General features: G+C 49.7%; 1 protein-coding gene across 1 annotated transcript in view; it reads left to right on the top strand.

Annotated features, from left to right (window-relative positions):
* HYDIN (HYDIN axonemal central pair apparatus protein) overlaps window positions 1–18,522 on the top strand; it is a gene marked incomplete at both ends in the record, with an annotated part of 33,069 nt that extends 14,547 nt beyond the window's left edge. The window contains 18 exons of the mRNA XM_082290115.1: window positions 64–228; window positions 2,364–2,516; window positions 4,720–4,958; window positions 5,293–5,548; window positions 6,548–6,691; window positions 6,859–7,002; window positions 7,489–7,802; window positions 9,371–9,554; window positions 10,668–10,766; window positions 11,470–11,679; window positions 12,474–12,611; window positions 14,162–14,339; window positions 14,854–15,012; window positions 15,117–15,370; window positions 16,037–16,170; window positions 17,179–17,315; window positions 18,170–18,291; window positions 18,367–18,522. Coding sequence (XP_082146241.1) covers window positions 64–228; window positions 2,364–2,516; window positions 4,720–4,958; window positions 5,293–5,548; window positions 6,548–6,691; window positions 6,859–7,002; window positions 7,489–7,802; window positions 9,371–9,554; window positions 10,668–10,766; window positions 11,470–11,679; window positions 12,474–12,611; window positions 14,162–14,339; window positions 14,854–15,012; window positions 15,117–15,370; window positions 16,037–16,170; window positions 17,179–17,315; window positions 18,170–18,291; window positions 18,367–18,522 — 3,186 coding nt within the window. The remainder of the gene's footprint in view (window positions 1–63; window positions 229–2,363; window positions 2,517–4,719; window positions 4,959–5,292; window positions 5,549–6,547; window positions 6,692–6,858; window positions 7,003–7,488; window positions 7,803–9,370; window positions 9,555–10,667; window positions 10,767–11,469; window positions 11,680–12,473; window positions 12,612–14,161; window positions 14,340–14,853; window positions 15,013–15,116; window positions 15,371–16,036; window positions 16,171–17,178; window positions 17,316–18,169; window positions 18,292–18,366) is intronic.
* Between the last annotated feature and the right edge of the window lie 4,100 nt (window positions 18,523–22,622).

Raw genomic sequence — 22,622 nt, 5'->3', positions numbered from 1 at the left:
TAGACGTTAAGGAGTTTAAATTTTCCTCACTTCTGAAGTTGCTTTTGATTCTGTCCCTTCCAGGAACACAAGGAGAAGGCTGCTGCATGGTACTCCAGCTCTGCGCCATCCGGGATTATCGAGGCTCGCAGCTCGGTGGAGATCCCACTTACACTCGAGGCCCAGTTGCTGGGAGAGTGCAGCATCACTGCTGAAGTGGCCGTGTTTGGGAGCAAAGGATCCCCGCTGGTGAGAGCGAGGGGAGATGTGTGCCTTTGAGCAGCTCATCCCAGTGGGGCGTAAAGCGAACAGGGATTCTCCCAGGAACTTGTGATACACGGCTGGTGTGGACAAGGACAGAAGGGATTGGTGGCACAAGCAGCAGCTTATGCCTAGAAAAGAGAAAGGATGGAATCCTCACAGGTGGCAGTTTCAGTGCCTGACCCAGCATACATTTACAAATGTGGGAGATGGGATAACAACCCCAGTCTGAAACCCAGACCAGTCCCTGAGTCTCACACTCTGCTGTGCTGTCAGATGAACACAAGTGCTGCTGCAGCAGAACTGTTCAGGAGCGCACAGGGACATTCCTGAATCCTTCTAAAGTAAGCACTGTGTACAAGACCACACTGAAGGGATGTTTTGTGCAGAGCTGGGTTTGTCCGAAAGTCAGGTCCCTCAGATCTGAGAAATATCCATCCTATCTCTTCAGCAAAAGCCCAGCCAAAGATATATGAATGTCCACACAACTTGCATCTGGAGCACACACTTTGCTTTTTTTTTCCACCAAGTTTGGAAATGGACGAGGCAAGCAATTCCTGAACTAAAGCCTCCTAAAAGAAGATTCAGGCATATGTCATAATAGCAACAGTGGCTACAAACTGTAGGCCCTGTCTGCCAGGCATGTATGCTCTTCATCCCTAAATAGTCAGATGTGACATTACCACGCCACCAAAGCCAGCGGGGCTGCAGGATGTGGGGGTGTGTATGTAGCAGTAACAGGGCAAAGTTGCCATCTGGTTTTATTCCTGCTCCTGTGTGTCACATTGCCTGTAATGCTGCTGAACAGGGCTTTTCTTGTCCCTTTTAAGAATACTGTAGGAGGAAGGGTTTGGGTTGTGGTTTTTTTTTTTTTTTTAATAAGCCTTTTCCTCAGTGAGGATATATCCTGTTGTCACACACTAACTGAAGTCGGGCCAGGCATCCTCCAGGTGCTATTCTGCTCATCTCCAAAGGGCTCTGCCCTGCCTTTGCTGCTTCTGCCCCACTGTCACCTGGAAGCAAAGCCAGCTGGTGAGGCACAGCTCCTTCCAGCTTCTCCTTCCAGGGAGCCTTGGGCAGCATCAGCCAGGCTGCAGCCCCCTGGGCCTCCCTTCTCCCAGAGGGATAAAAGATCCATCATCATGGAGGGTTTTAGTTCCTTATTCTTGAGGTACCAGCCATGGTACATAGTTTTTTACTCTTCTTTGCACACAATCATCTCCCAAAGGGATGTGCATTTCTGGATGCTGCTCCTTCTGACTGAAGGTAATTCCGGCAGCTGTCAATGGCATTCCCTCAAGTCAGACATCACTAAAGGTTTTACATCTTGGAGGCTGGTTTCTTCTGTAGTTAAATCATACTCCAAGCCCTCCAGTGAATCTTACTGGTGTTGTGAGTTTTATGCATTCAAGTCCTGTGTAAGAGCTGGGGTGTTTGGGACCAGTGAAATCCAGCAAGACTGAATGAATTGTCCCGCTTTCCACCAGTGTGAGCAGGTAGTTTAGCAGTGGGATCCATGTTCCTTGTTCTACTGTCTGCACTAGCTCTTCAAGAACAACCCTTTTGGGTTTCAGACTGGTTTTAAGTCAGTTCAGACTCTGTTTTTTTTAAAATAAAAAATACTGCTTGAATGATGCAATTACTCATATATATGAAGAATAGACACAAGCACAAATTGAAGGCAGCTAACTTGCCTCATCTCTACTCTGAAAAGCCTGCTTTGCTTCTGACTTGTGCTGGTTTCACACTGGCTTCTTTCTTTGGGAAGAACTTAGTGTTCAAGGATGGCTGTGCAGCAGCGAAAGTTGGGAAGGTGGTTTGGGGCAAGATGGAGCAGGGAATGAAGCAGGCAGGAGGAAGTAGCAGTGGGGAGGAGGTATGAAGAAGCAAGCATGGCAAACAGCATTTCTTTGTCCCCTGATAATGGGATCTTGTGGCTTTCAGATGGGATTGCTGCAGACCCCACACTTGCTCCAGGCCTTCTGTTTCAGTCTAGGTCACTGAAAACTTCAAACAGCCATAATTATCCCCAGTCTAGGAGTGCTCTTAGAGCTGTCTAAGCTTTTGAAACTCTCCTCATTTAGTCTTCTTTTTTAATCTTTCCTACCTTCTTCCTGGAACAGGAAATCCATTTAGAGTGCATTGGACAGGGACCAGTGGTCTATGTATATCCGAGGAAGATAAACTTTGGCACTATCCCAGTCTTACAAGATAGTTCCAAATCTCTCCAGCTCTCCAATCAGACTGACATTCCTGCAACCTTCTGGGCAGAGATGGTAAGTGTTTGTGGGGCTGTTTTCCAGTGAAAATGGCTGGTTAGTAGCAGCCCTTGACTTGTTTTTTGTATGCAATGTTTTCTATTGTTCTGTGTAAGTGGAAGCAAGATATTGCATCCGAGTGCAGCAAGAGGAGCCAGGATCTCAGGCACACCTCAGTGAAATAGTTTGTAGAGAGGTTGGAGCAGAAATTAGTCTGGATCAGGTTTGCAAGTTCTCTCTTTATTTTGTGGAAGATATTCAGCTGTGCAAGTCATGTTTTTGGAGCTCTGAGATCAAGAGAAGCCTGTGGCCCTTTGCTCCTGAGAGGGCATGGATTTCCTCATGGATTCCCCATTCCATCTGCATTTGTTTTGTGACAAACTTCTATTAATGGCAGAAACCAGGGTGTGAGATCTGCCCTCAAACTGATCATGGGGAGGCAAGTTTCACACACACTGCTGGGTCAAAGCAGTAGGGCCCTTGCACACAAATGCACCTGGGAGGGTTGTGCACCCCCAGAGCCTGTGGGCTCTGTAGCAGTGCTCAGCCTCCTGGGCTAAGGAGGAGCGGGGTCATTCTTCCTCTTGCTGCTTTTCCAGCTGTTTGGGGGATAAACATAACCCTGAAGTGGGGGATTGCCAGGGCAGCTTTCCCTGACTCCACAATGAAATTCTGCTCTCTACCCCTGCAGGGAGCAGTGCACCTTGGCTGGGTGGGCCTGGCATGGAAAGGATGGGTTTGACATGCTTGTACCAGGCCCTGACCTGCAGAGCTGTGTCAGTCCAGCTGTGCTGCTGTAAAGGCTTCACTCCCCCCCCGGGCAGTTCCAGCTCTCCTGCCCCATCTGCAGAGGGAGGTCCATGAGAAACCAGAGGATGAGAACGCTTAGGAAGGCCATGCCATGCCCACAGGGCATGTCTTGCAGGTTTTTTTCCTGCTTACTGCTTTCCTGCCCTGCTATAACCATTTAGAGCTGACTTTTCCAAAGCAGAGGGCATTGGGGCACCTCTCTGCAGCTGATGATCAGTGGGAAGTGAGGGCTTCGGTCCTTCAGGGGCTGTTGAGAAGCACTGAAGGCCCCTTGGGAAAGGAGACTTTGGTGTTGGGGTTTTGCTCAGCTGGCTTTGCAGAGTTATTCTTCAGGCTCTCAGCAGTGTCCTCCAGCCGTGTGGCTGCTGGGGTGGTATTTGAGCAGTCCTGGCTTCCTCTGGCCTTGAGCCTTTGTGCAGATCCAGCTCCACTGTCAGGAAGCCAGGAGAGAGTAAATAGCTTCCCTTGGCAAGCACTCCAAAGAGAGACTGGAGGGGGAATAACCTTCTCCTGAGGAGGAGCATCCCTCAGGTTGAGCAAAACTGGTCTAATGACGTGAGTCTGTTAAAGGAAGGTAAAATACAGGTTGTATAAGCTCTTGGAGAGTTGCTGTTGCCAGACTCCTTATCTTAGACTTAGGGAAATTACAGCCTTTATGATTTTTATCCTCTCTTAGTCCTTGTTATGATTAGAGTTAAGAAAGTTGGCTTTCATGAAGCTGTTGGTTAGTTGTTGAAATAAAGTTGGTAATTAGTGAGTAAAGAGGGTTGTTAATTAGGTTGTTGAATGTTTCTGCAGTTGAACAGTTGTACGTTGATCAGATTAAATTGTTGCAACTTACCAAGGTTAAAAGTTATTAGTTAATGTGTTCATTGTTAATAAAATCATTATAGAGATAGTGGTACAAAATGGAGAACAGGGGAATGTTCCAGAGCCCCCATAAGATAATCATAAAAGGAGGGCCTCAACCCTTATCTACATAAGGATGGAAATAAAGGACTCTTACTGGATGTTCCCTGGTCCAGTCAGAAGACCCCAGACAACAGCCAGAGGACAACGAGCCAACAAAGGGACTCTAGACAACAGCGAGCCCATCGTGATGCTCCAGTTGGGCGGGGAAAGGGGCGGCCGGGAGGCAGAGACTGGGGGATAAAATGTGTTGCCCAAGGCTGTAAGTGAGCCTGTGATCTGTTCTGCCCTGGCTTGAGCTTGCAGCACTGCACCCCTTTGTCTTGTGTGAGGCAAATAGCTGCAAGTGGTCTCTTACTGTATTTTAATTTAGTTTTGGTTAATAAATTTGTTTTAAAGCTCAATCCTGAGCCCGTTTTTAACAGTTCTCCTGTTTCCTGCACCTCACAGCAGAGCAGGTCCATGGTTTCCATCCTAAGTTCATGTTTGGCTTGTCCTACAGGCTGGCAAACGCTCACGTTGGAGGATTGAACCCAGTAAAGGAGTGGTCCCCCCTAAGTCTGAGGTGTCTCTGATTGTCACAGCAAACCTGGATGACACAGAGAAATTCCAGGACAAGGTGAAGGTGTTCATTGAGAACAGCCATATGGACACCATCCCTGTCCAGGCTGTGGGCACCGGCACCACAATTGTCACTGACAAACCTTTCGCTCCAGCGCTCAACTTTAAGCCCCACTTCAGGTAGGAGACTCTCAGCTTCCACTTCTCCTGTGGGTTCAGCAAGGAACAATTTTTCCATAGTCTTTCAGGCTGGATCTTCTTCAATACTCAAGGTCCCAGGCCTGTTTCCCTTTAGAAACATGTCATCTGAGAGTCGTCAGATATCCTGGAAAGCCACAGAAATGGAAAAGCTGGAAGACCTGGCTGTGGCTGAAGCTTTGAGCTTGGGCAGCCTTTTGGGCGGAGGTTTTATTGCAGAGTGTGCAGTCAGGGAATGCCATCAGGGTGCTGAAGCTGAGTGATCACAGGGAAATAGCAGCTCCCTTGACATCTTCCACCTCTGCTTCTCCTCTAGCTTCACTCCCTGCTGTTACCAGTTCAAAATGACGAACAAAGGACGACGCATCCATCGGCTGTACTGGACCACAGAAGGTTTCCGCATCTTTCGGTGGAATACTCGTCCCCCCGCCCTCGGTGGCACCAAGAGTAAAAATGCTTCGCAGACCCCCAGAGCTGGCAGCCCCGTGTTTAAGCTGCGACCGCTGCAGATGGACCTGAGGCCAGGCCAGACTGTGGAGATGGTGCTCGAAGGCTGCTCCAGCACTGCTCAGGTGAGGTCCCTGCCAAGGGCTGAGCCTTCCCTATCAGGTCCCCTCCACAGGGGCTTCTTCTGCAGCTCCTTGACGTTTGCCTGGGAAAAGGAGCAAGTGACTTCAAGAAACTGTTTTAAGGCCACAAGTTTCCATGGCAGCACCAGTTGCTTTCCTTGCTGGCCACCATCAGTTGCTAAGGCTTTTTTGTGTTTCCATAGCTACCAAAACCCAGAGCTGATCCCAAAATCCAGGCTGACGGAAATACTGCTCCTTCGGAGCAAACAGAAGGCTACCAGTGTTATGTGTTGGGGCAGAAAGGAAGAGCAGAGGAAATAAATTACACTTAGACTAGAAGCCCAGGCAGGAAGTAAATTAAACTAGTGTCAAGTGGTTTTTCCAAGGGAAGCAGGGAGTAAAACAAAAGCCCTGTGAATGGCAGGAGTGTCTGGAAGCAGCTTTCCTTTTCCTCTGAAGACAAACATGGGCAGAGGGCTGGTCTAGCCCTGAGTCCTGGAAGGGGAAAACTCAGCGTGCCAGCTCTAATGATCAGTGTGATGTCCAACCACGTGGGAAACTGTTCCCAGGGATCATTAGAATTGACAAATTGACTTTTGTCAATATTTCCATAACCGCTCACCCCAGTCTCTCAGCCAGCCCTGGCGTCCCAAGGGCAGCCAGGTTTTGCAGCACCCTTGGAGAGCAGCTCAGGGGGAGATTTTAACAGAGTCTTGGGGTGTTCTCCTCTCTGTGCCTTTCTTCCCAGGGGAAGAGCAACTCTGCAGAGAAAATGCCAGCTAACCCTGGTGTGCATTCCCTGGCTCCAGGACCACTGGGCACAGATATTTAGACTAAATAGGTGGCAGCACAGAAAGAAAAGAGGGCTGTTGAGGAGAGCAGAGACTAATTACAGTCACTAATAATAAGTGACAGGAATAGGGCCCATGGGTGGGTGGCAAGCCAATGTGGGGTGTTTGGCCTGCCAGCACCCACTGGGTGACAAGTGACTCTTGCATGCAGGAGGTGAAGGAGCGGCTGCTGTGTCATGCTTTGGTGGGGAAAGAGAAAGCAAAGAAAAAGATAATGCAAGTGAATGTCACCTGCGAGTTCATTTTCCCTGTTGTGCAAATCTCTTCCAGAGAAATCACTTTCTGTGTGGAGAAGGTAAGTTTCTGGATTGCATCTTGGCATTTAAAGATATAACTGTTAAATTGGCTGGAAGTAAATAGAGATGTATGCACTTCTGGGGTTGAAAAATGTGAAATGCATCAGAAGGGGAAGGAGGTCTATGGCTACTTGAGGTTGTTTTCCTTTGTCTCCTGTTTCTGTAGCAACCCAGTGATGTCCTGACACTACAGTCCAAGCCTCTGTCTTTAAAAAACACCTGCTCCCTTCCACTCAGCATTGTGCTGGACTTGGAGCAGCCGTTCCTAATCTGTGATGTGAACCAGCAGCCCCTCCCTGCAGACTCCAAGGTGGGCATCTGTGGGTTCATTCTGTGGGGTTTGAAGAGGAGGGATGTGGTGTTGAGAGGTCTGTTGAGAGGTCCTCGAGTTGAGAAGTTTATTCTGTAGTGTCAGCAGTGGATTGGCCTGAGCTGCATCAGCAGAGCTGCTGAAAGAAGCAAAATCTTACCTGAATTGGTAACATCCATGCTGGCTCTAAGACACGAGGAGAAGGGAGCAGGAAAGCAGATCGGGGCAAGCCATGCAGTAAAGGTGTCTCCTGGAAAGCATCCCAGCTCTCCAGCAGCCATCCCCTTGTATTGCTGCTGAGCACAGAAATGTGAGCCTGACAGATCTCGGGCCAGAGCGTGGTGCCTGCAGTCAGACCCCCACTGTAAAGAAATGAGGGTGAACTGAGAAGCCCAGGCTGGGGTCACACTTTGAACGTTTACTGTTTCCTGCTGTCAGACTGGGACTTGATCACAAAGGTGATTAATGCTCTTCATCTCCTTGCAGCCCATGGTGCTGGATGTAGGGGAGGAACTTCATCTCTGCATCCAGTTTAACCCAGCTTATGAGAACGATTTGAACAGCCGGGTAGCAGAGAGGGCTCTCAGGGTGTCCTTCATGGAGCATCCTCATGAGGAGCACATCGCTGTTCGGGGAGAAGTCCACTTCCCAAATCTCCATCTCCAGGCCAAGGCCCTGGACTTTGGCTGCATCATGAATGACACTAAACAAGTGCTGTACATGGAGATGACCAACTGCAGCCCACTTCCTGCCCAGTACCACTGGTCATTCCAGACAGACAGCCAGGTGAACGCCATAAGGTAGGTGCACCTTTGCCCTCTGCTTAAAGCTCTTCTTCCTGGTGTCCTGTTTGTACTTTGCAAAGACCAAGGCTGTTTGCCTGGGGTTTGACAAAGTGTTCTTGGATTTTCCTTGTGGAAATAACACTGCCCAGCCATGATCAGGCTGGCAGTTCAGGGAATAGGTGATCTCCACCAGTTTGACACCAGACTGGAAACAATGTCCTCCAGTCAAACTGGGCTTGTAAGACATTCCCAACACTTTTCACATAGCCTGTAACCTGGAGTCCTGCTTTATTTCTGGAGCTACAAAGCCATACTTAGGCACTTGGACAAGCAGATCTATAATGTGACCTCTTTTCCCTCCTTGCCAACCTGATTTGTGGTGCTTTCCTACAAAGCACCTACACAGAACATGGTGCTGCTGTTCCAATCTCTTACTGCTGCTTTGCTGTATGCCCCATAGTAGTTTCCCCTGGGAAGTAAAGCTGCTTTCTCTGTGGCTGAGGCAAAGACCACCTTTAACACCTGTTAAACCACACTCACCTTCCCAGAGCAGCTCTTTGGTGTTTGACAGAGATCAGCAGGGTCTGCAGCTTTAGGAACAGCTGCATCTGTTGGGGGGAGCACATGTCTGAACACCCCTGGAAGCAGGGCCATCCAGGGCTGGGCTGTGCTTCCCAAGCCCAAGAGCAATCCTGCACTCATACTGGGGCACATCTATAAATACATTTCTGGCAGTTCCTCCTGCTGTGACCTCTCTGCAGAGTGCAGAAGTCTGGGCTGGGCACTTTTCATGACAGCAGTGAATGGTTTTTCCATAATGCCCCAGAAACCAAGCCAAGTTAACCACGGGGCACTGAAGTGCTGCTGTTACCAAGAACGGAGCTCATCCAGAAACAGCTTCCTTTAGGGAATTGGGATCTAGCTCAAAGGGAATGACCTCAATAGCTCTGAGGAGAGTTGTGTTTGACTGTGTGGGGAACACTTGCAGCCTGGCACGGTGTCAGGCAGGCACGGCTTGAATGTGTCCCCAGCGTGGCATTAGAAACACAAGCAGAGCACCTGCTGTGATATAAAGCAGGGAATGTGACCTGAGTTACCTGGGAGTGTTGGAAAATAATAACTTCCCCCTAACCCTCCCAACAATGTTGGGGAAACACTCCACATAAACACCTGGGAGAGCTGCAGAGCTTCTGGCATTGGCCTTGAGGGGGACGAGGAAGGGTTGGTGCTTTCAGACAGGTGCCAGGGGAGCTGTGCTGGCTCATCACTGGCCAGATCTGTCCCTTTGTGCTTCAGTCACACTTTTTTGCAGTTTCTCTCTTTTCCTTTCCTGCTGTGCTTTTTGCCTCCCATGAGGTCTTCATCTCTGTTCTCTGTAGTTCCTCACTGCAAGCAGTTACCATCTGCAAGCCCAGCATCATCCCTGGGCTGTGCTAAGCATGGACCTGCTCCAGTCTGCTTTGGCAGTGGCTGTTACTGAGCTCACCACACCAGCCAGGGGCCACATCCCGATGAGGAGCTGCTCTTTCAGGCATCCCTCTCTCCCACTACAGGGCCATGATCATAGTTATGTTATTTTCCAGGTTCCTCCCGTCACCACCTACATTCAAACCCCAGTCATCAAAGAAGGAGCAAGTGTTTCCAAGGAGACACTCCAAGACTGAAGGTGTGGAGGAGCCAACCGAAGCCCTGGAAGAAATGCAGGATCCTGCTCAGGAGAATCCTGCCCAGCAGCCAGCAAATGCAGAGGACTCCCTGGAAGCAGAGGTAGATTTTCTTGCACACCTACCACTTGCATTGCCTCCCCAGCTTGCCACCAAAAAATCACACTTGTGCCGACCTCCCTTTTTGCTGCCCTGCTGTCCTGTGCCCTGCGATTGGGCTGGGCAGCAGGGCCAGTGGCTGGACATGAGGTGTGTGGGGAGGGAGAAAGAGGATAGTTTTGCTTGGAGAAGCTCACTCAGATCCTGCAGACCTATGCTGAGTTTGGGATTTTTTTGGCTTATTTTCTTTACGATGTCAAATGAGGTCTTTATCTGCCTCATGATGAGAAGACTTCCAGCTTCCTTCGTGTGTCAAGCTGTGACGAGCCCTGATCTCCATGTACCCACTTCCCAAGCCGGCTCGAGAGCTCACACCTCTGCCTTCACCCGACAGCTGCTATTGCAGTGACAGCCCCAGAGCTGTCTTTTATAGAGCAAGACCTTGCAAAGTGACTGTCTCTTCCTCCAAGCAAGGAAAAAGGCCTTTGCTCTGCCAACTTGCCTGGTGAACATCAGCACTCTGGAGTGGAAAGTGGGTCCTTGTTCTGCATCATGTGGAACAGAGGCTGCTCATGGGGAAATACGACGAAAGGAAGCAGAACAGTTTCTCAGAGTGTCAATGTTGGCATTAAGTTTAAGGAGAGGGGTTGTACCTGCTCACACACAACACCGTTCTGAATCAGGAGAAACAAAGCCCTATAGATGCAATGAATAGTGTGGTTGAATGTTTTCAGATAGAAGCATAAAATCATCTTTATTTCCTGGTTGTTGTCATGTATGCACAAGTAAACCAGGGAAATTCAAGTGGTCATCCTAGAATCCTGGAATGGTTTGTCTTGGAAGAGACCTTCAGAAATTGTGTAGTTCCAGCCCTCCCTGCCTGAGTGCCAGTTCCCTTGTGCAAGTTTGATGTAGGAAGTGTAGATGGAGCCCAGGTCTCATCTGTAGGTGGGCTTGGACCCACACTCAACTGCTGGCATGGACATTTTCACACTTGATTTGTGCCCAGGTCCCTTCTCAGCTGCTCCTGGTGTGGTGAGGTGGTGGAGCCTGCAGCAGAGTGATCTTGCTCAGACCAGCCAGCTGCTCACTGCAGCCCGTGGTGCTTGTTTTCCAGGAGCTGTCGTCCACTGCTGTGGAGCCTCAGAAGCTGGTGAGGATGAGGGGATTGAGTCAATTCACAGCAGTGGAGCACCTCAACTTGGGAATGCAGGAGGTAAGTGGGAATCTGTCTCACTTCCATGTTTCCAATGTGGAAAGCGGTTGTGTAGCCCCCACTCCCACTGGTGGCCCTCAGCATAGCCCACAGAGGGGCCTGGCATCCCTCCAAGCCCATCACAAAGCTCTGCTGAAGCTGCTGGTCACTGGAGAGGCCATGTGGGACATATTGTAGGGCTGCCCCAGGACATTCCCTGTGCAGCACCTGTGGAAGGCATTGCTCCCATTTACCCCATCAGGTGGTTGACAGGAAAGTTTGGTAGGAACTTTTGCTGTAGCAGCTTGAGAAAGCAGCACGTAGATCAGAGAGAGAGGGAAAAGCCTCAGAAGTCAGATGAGCTGGGCTGGAGTCCTTCCCCCAGCTCCATGGGGCTCCCGCCTCCGAGTCTCCTGTTTTTCTGAAGGCAGCGAGAAGTGTTTCTAAAGGCAAGTTCTGCAGCAGAGAGAATTTCTTGCTGCCAGGAAACATTCCAGTTTACTTTAATGTAGTGATACAAATTGATAAGTGATGATGGAAGAAGACTTTCCCCATGGTCCCTCTACTGGTCAGTGGCATGGACACAGGATGAGAACTGGGTGATTCTGGCTGTGTTTGGGGAGTAGGCCCCTCCAGAGCTGACTGTACTTTACTCCAAGCCACAGCTGCTCTTCTGCATGCATTTCCACACTCAGCACCTCCATCTCTCCTCCCCTCCCTCCAGGTTTTCAGTGTCCTGCCGCTGTGGGGTGTGCTGCCGCCGGGCCAGAGTGAGCTGGTCACCTTCAGCTTCTTTGGCCACGCCAACATCGTCGCCCGTGTCACGGCGCTGTGCCACGTGGAGGGGGGCCCCACCTATGAGGTGGCACTGGCCGGGGTGGCTTCATGCCCCAGCTACCAGCTGGACATGGAGGAGATCAACTGGGGGCTGCAGGTACTGCACACTTCTCCTGGCACAGCTCCTTGGCTTGGAATCACAGCCAGCAGGTTCCTGCCCACCTCGATGCCAGGCTCTGTCCCCTTCTCAGCTCCTCTGTTGGCTCTGGGGCTTAGAATACAGCCTTTGAGGGATATGTCCAGCATCCAAGCTGGTTTTTAATGGCCATCTCCACCCCTCCCCTTCCCCTGGCCAAGGGACATAACATCCTCCTCTTCAAGGCACCTAACACTGCCTCCTGGGGAAGGCAGGGCCCCAGTGAAGATGTCCAGAGGGGTGTGTCCCTGAGACATCCCTCCACTGCTCTGCTCCTGAAGCTTGAGCTTCAAGGAAATGCTCTTGTCTAATGCTCTCTTAATCCACAAAATAATCCAGGGAGGAAGTTGGGCTTTCAGTCACTGTAGCTGAAGAGAATGTCCCAGAATAATCCCCACTTTACTTCTTTTCAGTTAAAAGCCCACAGATACTTCCAGCTGCTGGCCCTGTCTGTGTTGCCCTATGTGTCTCTCTTGTCACCAATATTTCTTGCCAATATTTGCATGCAGGTGCCTTTTCTTCTGGAATGCCTCAGTGCTACCTCCTTTGTTTCCCCTGGCTGTTGGTGACCCCTCAGAGTGCAGAGGACCTGTGTCCTCTGGTTCATTTATTACTGGCCCTTGCATGGTTTTACCACCCCTCTGTAGCTGCATTGTTGCATTGTGGCTGTTTGCTTTCAACCCTGTGGAAGAGGAAGGAGCTTCCCAGCATCAGGCCTTTATCTATAACTTCCCACTCCTCTATCTTCTCTCCAGGTATTTAACCAAGTCCTCAAAGCAGAGGTCACCCTGCGGAACACCGGGGTGGTTGAATTCACCTATGTGGTGCCAAACAGCAGCACTGGCACTGCAGCAAACCCTCTGCCTGGTGTGCCCGTGGTCGTGCCCACCACAGTGAGTAGCACAAGTATTTGGCTCTGGTCCTGTATCAAGTAGTCCAGGAGAGGGTTAAAGGAAAAAGGGGGAAAAAGGAAGGAAAAAAAGCGGGGGGGGGGGGGGGGGGGAACCCAAACCCAGCCCTGAGAGATAGGGCTGTGAGCAATTGCTGGGGGCAGAGAGGTCAAGTAAGTGCTCACCTAAGGGACTCCCCCATGGCCTTGGCTGGCAGGTACCACTGGCCAGAGGCACGAGTGCTGGGCTCTCTGGCAGATACTGGAGTTGGGTGCTGCTGACTGTACTGAGGGTCACCTTATTCCTTGTCCCTGCCTCCCCACTGCCAGCACTAAGCAGCATTTACATAATCCTTGCTTGGGCCTGAAAATGCTTTGCCAGAAATTGTCACAGCCTCTGTACTGGTTCCTCCCTCCTCCAGCTTTGCTTCTCTGCAGCAGCTTTGTGGGGCAGTGAGGGGGCCAGGGAGGAGCGGGGCTGAAAGACCAAGGAGAAGAGTTTGCAGCATCCCACCATCCTAGCTTCTCAGTCCTGCCTGGATGTCTCGGAGCTTCGGCAGCATTCCTGTCTTTGGCCCTCTTTGGAGTGGGAAGAGGAAGCCAAATGGCTTTCTCACTGTTTCATGCCTGTCTCGTCCAAGGGATGACACGCTGGTGCCCTCTTCCTGCGAGCACCCGCAGACACAGCTCTGCGTGGGCCCCGCACTCAGTTGCTGGAGCAGCATCCAGGGCTGGCAGCTTGGCCGGGCTCCCTTTGGCTGCAGCCGTGTTGTGAGCCAGAGGAACTCGGGAGAGCGAGTGGCAGGGTTTGTCCTGCTCAGCTGCTTCTCCCTGCAGTGCCAACAGGAATGGGGAGCCGAGGACCCAGCCCAGTGTACACGGGCGAGCCAAGGAAAGCTGCAGCTGCGTCCTGTCACCCAGAGCTGTGTTTTCCTTCAGCCTCGCTGGTGTGAGCCCAGCCTGGGGCTTGGACAGCATTTCTGGAAGCCCAAAGAGGAGGATGGCCCTTCCTGCCATCACTCTCATCCCCAGATCCCATCCTAGTCTCTGCTCCTGCATTTCCAGAGACGTATGTCTGCAAGAAGCCATGGGTCAGGATGCACTTGGTGGAACTGCAGGGGCAGAAGGTGTTTTTGTTGGGCTCAATAATAAGGGGTCAGGCCCTTCGACACCAGCCTGGAATTGCTGATGTGCTGTGACAGGGCCTGCTGGCCCTCCTGAGAGTGCAGGTGCTTCACTCCTCTTCCACAGAGCCTGGCAAAAGAGCTTTTATTTATTGAGCATGGCCCTTGCTGGCAGAGGGCAAATGCCGTGAGCAGCAGAGCTGTGCTCACATCAGGCTGTGCTGGGGCTGCAGCCTTTCAAGCCCTCAGGAGGACACACTGCACCCCAGGGTTGGAGGTGCAAGCTTTTGGGCACAAGGAAGTTAGAAAGTGATGTGGTCTGATATTTTCTTCTAGATAAGAACCTGTCTTCTCAGCCTGTCTGTCCCCTGATCCATCCCCATCAAACCTTCTTTGATGCATTCCCTTTCTCCTCTCCTGTCCCTTGCAGGGTTCCATTGCGCCTGGCAAAGAGCAAGTGCTGAAAGTCTATTACCTGCCAGGAAGGCCAAGAGTCTTCTGCACGACTTTCCAGGTTCAAGTGGGTTGTCTGGAACCAGCAGAAATCTGCCTGAAAGGAGAGGGGGCCTTCCCTATGATTACCATGGACCTACCCTGGATGTTGAAAGGTCAGCACTGCCTGTCTTCTTCCAGGACGATCCCCTGTTTTTTCCTGTACCATAGCGCATTGGGCAGCTCACACCCATGTCCACCAAGTCTGGAGGTTGCAGGGCTGCCAGACCAACACTTGACCTCTCTGGTTGCTTCCTGAGTCTTGAGCAGTTGAGCCCATTTGGGCTTTCTCCCAGGAACCGTCCTGCAGATCTTGCCAGCATATTGTTGGAGGCCTGGAAAGATGATGGCTAGGCAGAAAAGCTCAGGGAAGCTGTAAGAGAGGCTGGCAGGGCTTTTGGCAGGGTTGGATTTGCTTGACATTGCAGGGGATGAGATACTCCTCTGTGAGGTGGAAGATAAGTGAGAGTGAACATGAGGACTCAGAGAGGAGCAGCAGCATCCACTTTTCATAGATGGCTTGAGGGGTTTGTTTCTGGGAGAGGCCAGTATTGGGGAAGTGGGACTTCCTATCTTAAATGGGATTGGCAATGTACCCACGCTTCTATTTGTGGATAATTTTTCCTTCAGGAAATAAAAAATATGAGAAGATACTGAAAGAGATAAGACACAACATGGAAATACCCATAAAGGGCAGCGAACCATCTATTCTGAACCTGGAACAATGCACGGATGACTCTGATGCCAAGAAGGAGCAGTGTTCACTTTCTGTAGAGGACTCGGAGGAGGGTTTGTTTCTGGGAGAGGCCAGTGTTGGGGAAATGGAACTTCCCAACTTAAACGGGATTGGCAATGTGCCTAGTCTTCTATTTAAGGATAATTTTTTTCTTCAGAAAGTGAAGAGATACTGCAAGAGGAAGAAGAAAACCTGGAGGAAGAAGGACAGAGAAGTGAATCATATTATCTGTGGTCATCTGCAGTCATGGAGTCGCCCATGGAGTCATCCCGGAAGTCATCCAGGAAGTTGTCCATGAAATCATTGATGGAGTCATTGATGGAGCCATCCATGGAGTCATTTATGAAGTCATTCATGGAGCCACCCATGGAGTCCTCCCCGGAGTCATACAAGGATGAGTCTGGCACCATTGTAAGAACAGCTGCTCCCCCATTTGGCAGATGCCAACTTCCCCATGTCACTTGAGCCCCTTGCACCCCATAGTAGCTTTCTGGTGCCCTGCTGGCACTTGAGACCTCCCTGCCCATACCTGGCCACGACCATGTGTCTGCTCAGCATTGCCCCAGGGGCTGCCCCTCTGGTCATGATCCTTCATGGAGATGCACCAACTTCCCAGCTACCCCAGGGAGGGATCCTGAAGGCCATGCTCAAGGGATGGAAGGAGAAGCAGGTAATTTCTGGGAAGCTGGCTGTTCCCAACCCAAGCCCTGGAAGGTTTACAGACCTTAACAGCAGCAGCTTGACTGTGCCATGGGATTGTGTTGGCAGTGCTTTTTTCCAAACTGCTTTGGCACTGGCTGAGGGCAGGCAAGTATTTGGAGCTCTGGAAGGTTCTTGGCTTGTCTGTGTGTCTGGCCAGATCAGCTTTGCTAACAGTGGCTGGGCAGGCAAAGATGCTGGAGTTACTTCCCTGGAGATGAGGTCCTGGCTAAGAGAGCAGGCCATGTCACAGACACTGAGCAGCCAGACAGGAGCACCCCATCTCCCCTCTCAACAAGAGCAGGGTGGGATCCTTCTATCAGATGCAAACCTTGGGGAAGACCTTTGCTAACCATACACTGTCTTTTCTTTTGTCAGTGGGAGACTTGGATGCAGATGGAGATAGAGAAGAAGCTGATAGAGGATCGTGTTCTGGAGCTGGAGAGAGCTGTCGCCTCCTGTGGCCCGAAGGACAGGGTCTTTAATAAGCAGATGCGCCAGAGTCTTGTCAAGTGAGTAGGGACTCCTGTCCCCACTTCCAGGTGCCCTGTGGGTGACACTCAGCAGTGCCCTCTGCTCCTGGGAGCTCCTTGTGTCTGCAGAGCTGGGAATAGCTGGGGACTTCAGAAAGGGTCTGGTCCTGCTGGCTGTGACATGCTCTCTGTGAGCAGCTGAGTGCCCTCCCTTCCCCACCATCATGCTGAACTTGGGACTGCTCAGCTTCCCACAAGTGTGGGGCTCTGTTCCTAGAGCTGTGGGGGTCCAGTGCAGACCATCAAGCCCTTACAGAGGCAGCACAGACACCGTCCCTGCTGACAACTCCAAGCTGCTATCTTGGTTCCAACTAACAGAGCACACTGAGCAAGAGGTCGACAAACCCTTGGAAACCCTAAGTCAGCTTGCATGCTGGTGAGGTCGCAGGTCTTACCTAGGTAATTTTCTCTGTGCTCCTTCATAATGCAGCACAGGCACAAGAGGTTCTACTTCAGGAAGAAGATGCTCTGCAAAACAGTTCATTCATGTGCTTTCCTGAGTTGGATTGCTCTGGGAAAGGACCTCCCTGTGAATTTTGCCCGTATTGATTATTACATTTATTGGTGCTGCTTTGGTGGCATTGCTGGTTGCAGAGCAGGTAAGATTTCCTGTACAGGCAAATCTTATTCCTAGGCCCCAAAGCAATTTCAGGCTCAGGCTGTACACCAGGCTAAGCAGTTTCATTGAGACCACTGGAGGCCCAGTGTCCTCACCTCTACTGGATTTTCATAGCAGGGGAGCTGTGACCAGTGTCCATTTTAAACTAATTTTATTTTCAGGTATCACTGGTAGCTAATAAAACCTAGGACCTGCACTCCCTGTGATTTCTCAAAGTCATTGCCAGGTGGTCAGGCCTTGAGTTTCATAAGCTTAAGTTGAATTTTTACAGCACTGAATCCAGAATTATCCACTTTATTTGTATCTTCCATCCACTTGAAGATGTAGCCAGGCTGTGGTTTAAGGACTGTCCTTACTCCTTCTTCCAGCATTGAGCTGTCAGAGTACATCCTGAGGATGGGCAAGGTCCCTCTCAATGAATCTGTAAGTCATACTGTGACCATCAGCAACCCCGGGCTGCTGCCAGTGTCCTTCCAGGCCGATGGAAGTGTCCTGCAGCACACAGGTAAGAGTGCTGGAGAGACTTGCTGTGGGCATGAAGAGGCTGTCTTGAGCAGATTAGCTTAAGCCACTAAACATGGGGCAGGGTTTTGAGTGTTTTCCTCCTGGGGCCCCTGCTGGGAGCTTCAGAGCCTGAACTCTCCTGGCCAGCCATGCCCAAGGACCTGGCCTGCCTGCAATTGCCTTAATGCTCCAGTGTAGGGGCCAGATGGGCTCATCACCCTGGTCACCTCACAGCATCTTCTGCCGTTGGCTCCCATGAGCATCAAGCACAGAGTTTCTTTGGGCACTCTGTGAACTTGTGTTGCAAACTCGTGGGATCTGTTGTGATTTGGAAGTGCTTTGTTTAGAGTTCACACTGTCACAGCGCTTGTGTTAAGCCTTTATTGAGAAAATAGACTGTGATATCCTCTGGTGGATCAAAAGAGGCTTCCAAAAGTGGCCTTGAGGCAAGGCTGCACTTCCATCAAACAGTGGCTCACTGTGTCTAAGGGGAGCTCAGGTGTCTCCCCTAAGTTGTTGTCACAGAAACAGCACAGCATGGGGGGATCTTAATCGGAAATTCTCCTTTGTAGAGCTCTGTGCAACCTTCACTGAGGTGCCTAATGAAGGAATTGCTGGTGCTCCTCAGCTGATCTGTTTTGGTTTTACCATCCAAGGTGGACCTTGGATGCTGGCTGTGAAAGCCCTTTGTCTTTGAGTGGTGGGTAACAAGGGAAAAACAGCAGAAGCATCTCCAGAAATGCAGAAGGGTCTTTCCCAGAGATGCCAGCCAGGACACCTGTATGACCTTAACGTGCTTGTGACACATTTCCTCTTGCTTGTGTATCTCAGCTGCTTTATTTTCATCCGTTCAAGGTTTCAGCGTGGACCTGGACCAGGTGCAGGGCCTGACACACTGCCACTCCCACAAATTTGAAGTGCACTTTAATAGTGCCAACCTGCCACTGGGAGAAGTGGATGTGCTCCTGCCCATCAAGGTACCACAGCTTTTCGGGCTAGCACAGTAGCAGATGTCACCTGGACTCCCAGCTGAATCCTCTGTCCTTCTCTAGGTAGCAGGAGGCTGCACAGTTCACATCCATTTCTATGCCACTGTGATTGACACCTTCTCCACCAAATGCAAATTACCCAGAAAGAGAGAGAAGAGCAATGGCAGCAAGATCTTGAGGAGCTCCAAAAGGTCTTTTGACTTTTCTTTGTTAAGGTGATGATACAGTTGGGGTCTCTTGGTTTCAGCAGAAGCCAAGGACTCTTAGTGCACCCAAAAATCATATCCTGTGGCTCCTACTCAAAGATGCTTTGGTTGGAGAGCTTTGGTTGCTGCCCCAGGGATGAGGAATGCTCACTTCAGCAATAACATCCTTGCATCAATCAGTTGCACGATTTTTCCAGTCGGGAAAGGGAGGTGTTTGCAGTGGCCTGGCAGAGAGCTGTATTGCTGAGCAGAGAAAAGGGGTTTTGCTCACAGGCTGGTGTCCAACATCTCTCCAGGGCCTCTTCAGCTGAGGGGGTTCCCCAGCATCATGCTGGGTCTGGGAGGATTGTTCCTACTTGGGAAACTGGAGGAGCAGTAGCTGTGCTCCCTCTCAAAGCTGCCTTTACTTGTGGCCACCCCACCCTCCGTACTTTGAGCTCTCATATAGATACTGCCATAATCAGGTGATAAGATTTGTGGGCCGCTTTCTGAACTTGGAGAGCTTGTGGTGTGTTCTGTCTTGTGACTGAGAGAGAGATTTGTATTTAAGTGTTTATACCTATAAAGTAAATAGAGTATTCAGAGTCAGTAAAGGGTCAAGCACCAGCCAACTCTTCTTCACTTGCTGTGTAAATAGCAGGAAGGGCAACTGAACTGATTTCCAAATGGCCTTATTTAGGGTAGCCCTCATTTACTTTCCTCGTTGGTGTATGATTCCATGAAGCATTTTCTTCCTGTTCTGGAATACAGAGGTTAAGCAGGAAAAATTGTTATTTTTTTAAAAAACTTTGCCTATTTCCATACCTGTGTGATTGAAATGACATGGTTTCTTCTCCAGTGGTACTGCCAACCTTGCAAGTTCATCTGAGGATAAAGAACCTGAATCTTCCATATATTCCTCAAAAGACAAACCTTGAAAAGTTCAGTCCTGAAGTTCTTTCTGAAACTGGTAATGTCTTTATGAAGAAGTTTTCTTACACTAAGCCAGTGAATGCTTTTACATGTGATCACATGGAATTTCACTTACTCTGAAGGACTCAATGAATGAAGAAGCTTAACTGAGTGATAAGAACCTGGAGGACTGGCATCAGCACCCCTCATTTACCAATAAAGCAGAGAAAATAATGTCACATGCAAAGAAATCCATAAACGCTGAGCTCTGTACCCAGGCATGGTGCAAATTTCATGAGATCCTGTGCAGTTTTTCTCTTCTCCCCAAAGAAGCTCTTCAGGATGGAGAACTGAATTCTGTCCACCTCTGTGAAGTACCTGGAGCTTTTATAGCCAGCCTTAACCACTACTTGAAGTCCCACCATGTCCCTTGCCATTGGAATTGGGTAGCTAATACTCTAAACCCTTATCATGAAGCTAATGACACCCTTATGATGATCATGGATGACCGTCTGATAGCAAATACGTTACCGTGGTGGTACTTTGGCCCAGGTAACACTGGGGATTGAGGCACACTCGTAGAGAGAAGATTCATGGTCAGGTGTTAGATGGATGACACTAATTATGTGGATAATTATGACTAAACTTGTTTCTAATACAGTATCTAATTATTGTCGATGCAGTATAAAATATAAGCAGGTCTAAAGGGTTTTAATATAAGCAGGTTTGGCTAGAAATGTAGAGGTTTAGAGTCTTTGGCACTGCAGAACTCCCAGTGACAAAGTAACAAAGCACCTCTGGAGCCACTTCAGGATTTTATCTCCAGACGTGACTGGATCTTAGTTGGATCTGTACTCAGAGGCACCAGGAAGCCTGGTGGGGCACGCAAGGAGCTCAAGTGGCACAAGGGGAGGGTGGCACGTGCCTTTCAACACTTGCTCCTTGCCAGGCACAATGGAACCCTGCAAGGGATGGGAGAAGAGGGAGGGAATGAACCAAAGAAGCTTTGATGGGGGATGGCTCAGGGGACAGACAGGCTGAGAAGACAGGTTCTCATCTAGAAGAAAACATCAGACCACATCACCTTCGAACTTCCTTGTGCCCAAAAGCTTGAGCCTCTGAGCCCAGGGTGCAGCATGTCCTCCTGAGGACTCACAAGGCTGCAGCCCCAGCACAGCCTGATGTGAGCACAGCTCTGCTGCTAACAGGACTTGCCCTCTGCCAGCAAGAGCCATGTTGAGCAAATAAAAGCTCTTTTGCCAGATGCTTTGTAAAAAAATCTCATTTGAATGCATTATTTGCCTTTTTTAAATAAGATTACACAACATTTTACTTGGCATAGTTGGCAGGATGCCAAAAGAGAGAGGGTTTTGGGGAGTCAGGGCTGTACCCCTTCTCCTTTAGGGATGGAATGGGTGAAGGAGAAGGGATTGGACCTGGAGGAGGTGATAAGAGAGATGCAGCAGTGCCGCTGCGGCAGAAGAGGAGATGGTAAAGAGAGCGCGTGTGCCACCTTGGGAGCGTGCCTGGTACAGGCACAGGCACATTGCGATGATTCCAGAAGACTGGAAGTAGAGAAACAGCTAGAAACAGGTGTCATAAAACAACTAACAGGGAAGGAGAGCAAATATGTTTATTGGAATGAAGGATTAAAATAAAGCTGTCGCCAAAAAAAAAAAAAAAAAAAAAAAAAATCCGCTTCTGGATGGTGACAGCAGCTGTGGATCCAGAGGGCAGGTATGGGGATATCTGGGGAGCTTCTGATGAAGTTCTGAAGGATTAGGGGAGTTAGAGGAAAGAAGCGTGTGGCCCCTTATTTAAAAAGGTCTGTAGGTCCACGTGGCCGATATTGCCTCTACCACTGTACACCCAACCCCATGGATGGGGCTGGAACTTGGTGCACTACCACCTAAACTTTTGTGTAGCCCAGGGGAAACAGAAAGTGAGTGTTTGTGGAGAGTCTCTGTACTAAGGGGAGATCAGATCGTGGGAAGTGACAAAGAGTTGTGTGGGTTTGGGGGTCCTGGAATGGGTTTGAGTGATGGGTCAGCAGGTGTGGTTTAGGTGAATTAAGAACCAGCAAAGATGTCAGGGCAGTGGTCACAGTACCAAGGCTGCCAGAGTTCAGAAGTGTTTGGACAGTGCCCTCAGGCACATGGTGTGATTGTTGGGGCTGTCCTGTGCAGGGCCAGGAGCTGGACTCAATGATCCTTGTGAGTCCGTTCCAATGGAGGATAAACTGTGATAAAGGCAGACATTTTTCCTCATGCACACTTTCTCCCATTTCCTGGTAAATTAAGGAACTGAGCAACCATACCTCAGGGAATTAAGAGGTTAATTCTGTAGGAAGGCACCTTATTATGATAACAAAAAACCCTGTGCTGCTGCTCAGTGCAAACATTTTTCTTCTCTTTCAACCCCGCACCTTTCTGTATTCTAATCCAGCCTGTACCCTTGCAATATTTTTCTTCTACCAGTTTTGACTATTTTTGGTTGTCACATTTCTGTGTATTTTCAAATGTCAGGCCTAGAAGGGGACTAGAATAATGTTTATTTTATATGGCTTTTATGATTCTAAGGGAAAACCTTAAGGTCATAACAATTCCTCTAGAGATTAATAGTGACTCCTTTTTTGGGTTCTGTACCTATTTTTAGAAATCGGGGGGGGGGGGTTTGGTTGTTTTGTTGGGGGCTTTTTTTAGGTTTTTAGAAGTTTTTATGTAATAATATGATAGCCTTTGGCCCAGAGGGTTAATAATTTTATTTAAGATGAGCTCCTGTACCCTTATGAGTCCTCTCTGCTGCTGCTCCAGGGAATATGGGAGGGCTCCAGTGAGACCCAAACCACGCTTTTAGACCATTTACCTATTCACAAGTATTTATTTGAAGGCGGTTTTTTACCACCCCACACCTCCTTTGCTAACTTTTCACTGAAATCAAGCCAAGCAATTTTTTTTAAAAATTGTCAATGTAAATCCTTTATGGGGGGAACTAAAATTAACTTCAGGACCTGCAGTTTTGGCTGTGGCTGACCACCTACGTCCCCACTCAGGGCCACGGGTCCTGCTCTGTCCCAGAGGGTACAACCCTGTCCCAGAGGGGTGCAGTCCCTTCCCAAAGGGGTACAACTCTCTCCCAAATGAATACAGCCCTATCCCAAAGGGATACAATCCTCTCCCAAAGGGGTACAGCGCTGTCCCCGTTACTCCCCAAGGACCCCTC

Source organism: Coloeus monedula (assembly GCF_965178545.1).
Source record: "Coloeus monedula genome assembly, chromosome: 13".
Lineage (NCBI taxonomy): Eukaryota > Metazoa > Chordata > Aves > Passeriformes > Corvidae > Coloeus > Coloeus monedula.
This window is presented reverse-complemented; position numbering and strand designations above follow the sequence as displayed.